The following is a 7,151-nucleotide window of genomic DNA, read 5'->3' on the forward strand; positions in this document are numbered from 1 at the left end:
TTTTTTTTTAGTTTAGATAAGTTCTTGAGGTTCCTCTTTGGATTCTAAATTTTTGATGGGTCCTAATATTGTTTAAATTTTTTTTTCTAAACTATATCAACTTGATACTTAAAAGAAGCAAAATAATATGCTGATTTTGAAAATAGTATTTGTTTTTATTAAAAAATTAAAATTAAAAAAGTAGAGTTGTTTTTTTCATTAAAAACCCCCGTCCTCAACAAAACGGGGGTTTTAAGGTATATTTTTGCAAGTATTTTTTTCACTAAAAAATTTTTTTAATAAAATTATTATTTATGAAACAAGCATTTTTTTCTGCTTTTTTTGAGTCCAAGGTTGATATGGTTTAGAAAAAAAAAATTCAAAAATATTAGGACCTGTCAAGAATTTAAATTCCAAAGAGGACCCTCAAGATCTCATCAAATCAAAAAATATTTTTTTACTTTTATCTTATAATTAATAGACATTGATTCGTGTCTCAGTAATATTGGTTTTTAAACTTTTTTTTTTTTTGCTATGAAAATCGCTCCACCCTAATATACATGGATCAATGGAAGCCTGAAACATCATTGAACAGGTCGATTTGATTGAAATTGGAAAAAGGAAAAATAAGGATCAAAATGAGAAAAAAAAGCACAAAAAAGATAAAGAAAAAGAACAATTCTATAAATGTAAATTAAAATATGTTTGCAATGGCATTTTTGCAGTAAAGAGTTTTAAAGAGTGCCCAGTCTGCCACGAAATAAAGAAATCAGTATGGAGCAAAATTTCTTGTAGAGTTAATGGAATGAAGCCAATAATGATTAAACTAGCCACATCAACCGAAACAAATGCTAAATATAAAGGCCATTTGAATAACGTGGAAAGTGATAACATCAATTAGGGAAATGTTTTATGTTGTTTTGAAATGTAACTTATTGGTTCTGAATAGAAATTTTGACTTTTTATCTCAATGTTTGTATTAACCTTAGTACCTCTTAAAAACTATAAGTGTCTCTACTGCTAGTAAAAAGCAACAATATAGTTATATAAAAAAAAAGAATTGCAAACTTATTTTCAAATTGATGCTTACCCATGCCAAAAAGTGTGTTTTTATTTTAAAATTAATTTACTTTTTATTTTCAAATTGTTTTTATCGCATTTTTTAAATATGAAAATAGTCGAACTTGTATTTTTTTGGAGAGAGTATTTATATGGAATCTCAAAACAAATAATATTATGCGCTAAAGCTGACACAGTGCTTGTCAAGAACATAAATTATGACTTTGTAGTTTTTAAGGTGCTTGTGTTTTTAAGGTGTACCTACCTGTAGTTGAATTAACTGGAATATCAATGCGTGCCAATTTTAGTGATATATATATATATATATATATATATATATATATATATATATATATATATATATATATATATATATATATATATATATATATATATACATATATATATATATATATATATATATATATATATATATATATATATATATATATATATATACGGAAAAAAACACATCTAAACTTTTTACAGTATTTGTGTTAATAAGTCCCTGTGTAATAAGCCAAACAAGACCTACATTAAGTAAAAAGTTCAGTACAGGAAGTAATCCACTCTTTAGGGTGGATTACTTCCAATAAAGTGATAGAAGATGGAATCGGAAAGCAATTTTTTATACCAAGTAAACTGGCCATCTTTTGGACAGGGCAATCATTCTCCAGCCTCAAAACTGTTACACGAGTGGTGCGGTAAAATTTCCAAGTATGTCTTAGAACTATCAAACAAAATAAAAATCTTGAGGATAAAGAAAAAAATTATTTGAAAATCATTGATGGCCTAAAAGATGACCTATGTAAATCAAAGCAAAATGTAAATTCAGCCAATATTGCCAACGAATGGGTGCAAATTGTTACAAAAGGTAGCAAAAGTGGTAAAAAGCCACCTGAATAATTAATGGTTGCTAATGCAACCATAAATGAGCTTCATGATAGAGAGAAGAGAAAAAGAAGTTTAATTGTTTTTGGAATCCCAGAATCAACTTAAACAGATTTTTTAAATAATAGAAATGAAGATGAAAAAAAGATAGCAGATGTTTTTGATTTTATTGGCAAAGCAGATATTAAACCAGTTTATACCAGAAGACTTAGGTCAAAAGACAAAACAAAGCTTGGTCCAATTTTAGTTGAGCTGAATGAACCATCTATTAGAAATCCAGTTCTTTTAGCAGCAAAAAAACTAAGAAACAGTATCGATCATAAACAGATTTATATAAGTCCAGATCTAACTGAAGCCGAAAGACAACTCGATCTCCATCTAAGACAAGAAAGAAACAGGCTTAATGCAAATCTTGAAACAAACTCTGCATTTCAATATGGTATCCGTGGTAACCAATTGCAAAAGTTCAAGAAAAATCAAAACTGTACTTAAAGCACCTTTATCACCTGAAAGGATAACAGAACTAAATTGTATATATCTGAATGCTACCTCACTCGAAAATAAACTAGATGAATTAAAGGTTGTAACTAGTTTGTATTGTTTTAAAATTGTTGGAGTAAGCGAAACATGGTTCAAAAATAACTCAATTGCAAATATTCGTGGGTACAATATATACAGATATGATAGAACTGGTGATCGTAGAGGCGGCGGTGTATGCTTATATATAAAAAATTCAAAAGATTCATACGAACTGGTCGACACTGATTTTAGTATTAGCAAAATAGAACAAGTTTGGGCAGTAGTTTATTTTGGCCAAGATAAATAACTAGTTGGTTGTCTATACAGACCAAATTACTTTGTTGATATGGTAGACTTTGACAATATTTTTAAAATAGCAAAAAGATATGTTGAAGTGAATGGCTTTAAAGATGTACTAATTATGGGTGATTTCAATTTCCCAGCTATTAAATGGTCAAATGGTAGTATAGTAACAATTTAAAATGATAGTGGCATAGAACATAAATTCTATAAAACTTTAAGTGATACTTTCCTCTATCAACATATAAACATACCAACTTTTCAATTGGCTAATGGCTCAACCTCAAATGTTCTAGATTTAATATTCACAACAGAATCTGGCAGTGTATATGCTGTTGATCCAAGTTTTGTGCTTTGTAACATAAACAAAGGTCATCAAATTATTTACTTTAAATTCGTCTTAAAAAATAATGTTAGCAGATTAGTTTGTAGTAACTTTAAGTTTTTGTATAGCAAAGCTAAATTTACTAAAATTTCTGATTTTATGTCCAATATCGATTGGGTGAAGTTGTACGAAATCAAGACAGTGCAAGACATGTACAATAAATTAATTTACTATATCACGGAAGCATGCAATTTTTTTGTTCCAACCATAGACATTTCACGAATCAAAAGCTTAGCAACTCCTTGGATTAACAACGAAATCAAGCAGTTAATAAGAAGAAAAAGAAATTTAAGTCAACAATTGTAACACCTATATATAAAAAAGGTGACAAAACAGTGGCCAGCAATTATCGCCCTATTTTATTAACTTCTATTCCTTGCAAAATATTAGAATCTATTATTAGAGAAAGAATTGAAAAACATCTCGACAAAAACAATTTACTAACAATCCAACAGCATGGTTTTGTGAAAGGAAAGTCTCATATATATATGTAAGTATTGTAATTTTAATTGTAAAAGTAAGTTTTTAAATTCATTTTAGATCAACTTCATCTGGTAACTGTCTCTACAGCTCAGTATCATTAGTTATTGTAGGAAATAATTCATTAATTGATATTTTAAGGGTTCTCACCTCAATGGAATTGTTTATTAATGCTGATTTTTATTCAAAACATCCAATATTTAATGATATAATTAACAGTGGTAAATATAACTTTTTTTCTTATGATAACATTTTAAAGATGACGTTATCTAAAACTGTTGTTGATCAAGATATCACTAAAAATAAACAATGTGTTCGGTCCGAAGCAATTAATAACTGCTTTGAAAATCAATGGTCATCTTTTATGTGTATCTTAGGCCTTTCATCTGTTGTCAATTCACAAATTTTTTGTCATTATCCTGAATTTGGACTTGATCGGTTTTTTTTTGCATTTAACAGATTAATAAAACCAAGGGTTAACGAGTTGAAGCCAACAAGAAACAAAGTAATAAATATAATGTTCTGTCGGATAGGTAAGTTACCATCAGGGTTTACTTTTACACCCAATCATTTTGTACCGGTTGTTGTTTATGATTTTAAAGAGTCACGTAAAATAAATTTTATTTCTGTTATGATGCCAGCCAAATTAATAAAATTTGATGAAACTCCAACAAAGGAAAAAAAGCAACTGTTTTTGAATTTTTTATCCTCTAAAGGAGCTACTTAACCTTCAACAACATCTGAATTAATTTGTCTGCCAAAGATAGTTTCAGTGGTGATACCATTAAATGTTTGATTGTACCTAATGTTGAAAGCTCAATTGACTTTGTTAATAAATTTTTAGACGAGTTTGATGTTGCAAATTTTTGAGAACAACGAAGAGAGTTACAATGTAACAAAATGCTGTTTCGTCAAAAAATTCTTCATTTAGTAAAGAATGTGTTTATCCCAGATAATTCTTTCAATTTTCCACAAGGCAAAAACAATAGAAAGTTTTCTATAAAATGGCTAGAGACATTTTCTTGGCTTTGTTATTCTAAAAAATTAAATGGTGGATTTTGCTTGCCATGTGTATTATTTGGAGATGATTTTCCAACAAAGAATTACAAGGTTTCAGTGTTGTTTAAAGAACCACTGAAAAATTTTAATGATGCTTTCCCAGCCTTAAAACGCCATTGTGATCCGAACATAAATGGTTTGCATTCTCAAACGCAGAGCCTTTTTAATGATGTTATGAGGCAAGCTGCTGGTGATACAAAACCTATTTATGATATCATAGATCAAAACACCCTTGCAGAGATATCTGAGAATAAAAAAAAACTTGGGCCAATAATTGATACTATTATTTTATGTGGCCGTCATAGACTTGCTCTAAGAGGTCATAATGATGACTCTCAGAATCACTCAGAAGTTGGGCAATATAGTACCTCTTGTAATGTTGGAAACTTCATGGAGATTCTTAATTATCGTGTTAGAGGCGGTGATACTGAATTAGAAAATCATCTTAAAAACCACAAGAAAAATGCATCATATCTTTCAAAAACTATGCAGAATGAAATAATATTCTGTTGTGGTGAGATAATTTCTGATAAAATTGTTTCCAATATAAAGACTGCCAAATTTTTTTCTATTTTATCAGATGAAGCCATTGATGTTTCAAACAAATCACAAATGTCTTTAGTGTTGCGTTATGTTGACAGTGGTAATAACATTGTTGAAGACTTTGTTAAATTTATACACAACGACAATGGTTTAGATGGGGAAAGTTTATCTGTTAACATTTTAGACACCATCGAGGCCAAGGTTATGATGGTGCTGGAGCTGTAGCTGGAACAAAAAAGGGAGTTGCTGCACGAATTTTAAAGTTAAACAACAAGGCTATATACACTCATTGTTTTAACCATCGATTGAATCTAGCTGTGTGTAATTCTTGCGAAGTTCAATTTCTCTGTAATGCAATGAACCACATAAAAGAGGTTTCTTATTATTTTAATCTTTCCATTAAAAGAAATTCTATCCTCGAGACAATGGTTTCAGAACACTGTCCTGATAAAAAAAACAAAAAACTAAGAGATGTTTGTCGAACTAGGTGGCTCGAAAGAATAGATGGATTAGACACATTTCAGGAGTTGTATGTTCCAATAGTTTATTCCCTTGAAGCCATAAGCAATGACAGAAATAAGTTTGGGTCAGACTCCCAAACAGCTACATCTTTATTTAAATTGATTACCACCTTTGAATTTATTGTTTCTTTGGTTGTGACTAGAGCTGTTTTTGATGAAACACATGTAGTTACTAAAATGTTACAATCTAGCAGTTTAGATATTTAAACCTGTATAGATCTTATTTTTTGCTTGACTAATAGAATTACGACTATTAAAAACAAAATTGATAGTTTTCATGATAAGTGTTATCTTGATGCCAAAGTTATTGCTGAACAAATTGGGGTTGATGAATGTCAAAAAAGAACTGTTGGGAGGCAAATCCACTGCGATAATCATCCAGCAGAAAATACATCAGAATATTTTAAACGCGTTTTAACCATCCCTGTAGTTGATCACTTAGATTTAGCTCTTTCTGATAGGTTTTGCAATGACAATTTAACTTTGTTCCATGGCTTGAGTATTATCCCTGATAAAATAATTTCTTTGCTAAATGGTCCATCAGAAAAAAATAATTGGAGGGAGAGCATTAGGATTTTTTCAGATTTTTTTTCTGAAGATTTGCCAAATCCGTTAGCTTTAGAAGCAGAGTGTGGTCTTTGGGAGATATACTGGACTACCACTAATTATCCCATTCCAAACAATGTGTCTGATACTCTAAAGTCAATTTCATGTATTAAAACTTTTGCCAATATTTTTGTTTGTTTGCAGTTATTAGTAACTTCACCTGTGACAACATGTTCTTGTGAAAGATCTATTTCAAATCTTTGCAGATTGAAAACCTGGTCAAGATCAACTATGTCTGGAGATCGTTTGAATGGTTTAGCATTGATGTATACACATAGAGACATAGTTCCAGATACTCAAGAAGTTATTAAAAAATTAGTGCAAAGAAATGGTAATCGTAAGTTAAACCTTTCGTGAGAACACGAACGCTTCAGTGATTCAGAGTTTGTATAAACTTTACTTGTATATATGTATGTATGCATATATGTGTATATATATATATATATATATATATGTATTTTATATTTAATATAAAAAATATATATATATATATTATTATATATACATATATACATACATACATATTTATATATGTATGTATGTAAATATGTGTATATATATATATATATATATATATATATATATATATATATACATATATATATATATATATATATATATATATATATATATATATTATATATATATATATATATTATATTTAATATTTATTGTTATATTTAATTTAAAAAATTGTCTTTAATTATAAAGCTCTTGGTTTTTTTTTCATTTTGCAACTTAATGAATAGTTTAAAAAGGTAAATAGTTTCTTTTAAGCAGATTAATTAAAGTTCCATTAAATCCATTAT

At 28.7% G+C, this 7,151-nt stretch overlaps 2 protein-coding genes across 2 annotated transcripts; both read left to right on the forward strand.

Moving 5' to 3' along the window:
* The first annotated feature begins 4,513 nt into the window (after positions 1-4,513).
* LOC136086780 (uncharacterized) lies at positions 4,514-5,440 on the forward strand. Its single transcript, XM_065809269.1, has one exon. It carries the CDS (start codon positions 4,514-4,516, stop codon positions 5,438-5,440), a length of 927 nt encoding a protein of 308 aa, XP_065665341.1.
* A 200-nt stretch (positions 5,441-5,640) lies between these two features.
* LOC124814072 (52 kDa repressor of the inhibitor of the protein kinase-like) lies at positions 5,641-6,699 on the forward strand. Its single transcript, XM_065809270.1, has 2 exons — positions 5,641-5,915; positions 5,979-6,699. Exons 1-2 carry the CDS (start codon positions 5,641-5,643, stop codon positions 6,697-6,699), a joined length of 996 nt encoding a protein of 331 aa, XP_065665342.1.
* The last annotated feature ends 452 nt before the right edge of the window (positions 6,700-7,151 follow it).

Source organism: Hydra vulgaris, chromosome 11 (genome assembly GCF_038396675.1).
Source record: "Hydra vulgaris chromosome 11, alternate assembly HydraT2T_AEP".
Lineage (NCBI taxonomy): Eukaryota > Metazoa > Cnidaria > Hydrozoa > Anthoathecata > Hydridae > Hydra > Hydra vulgaris.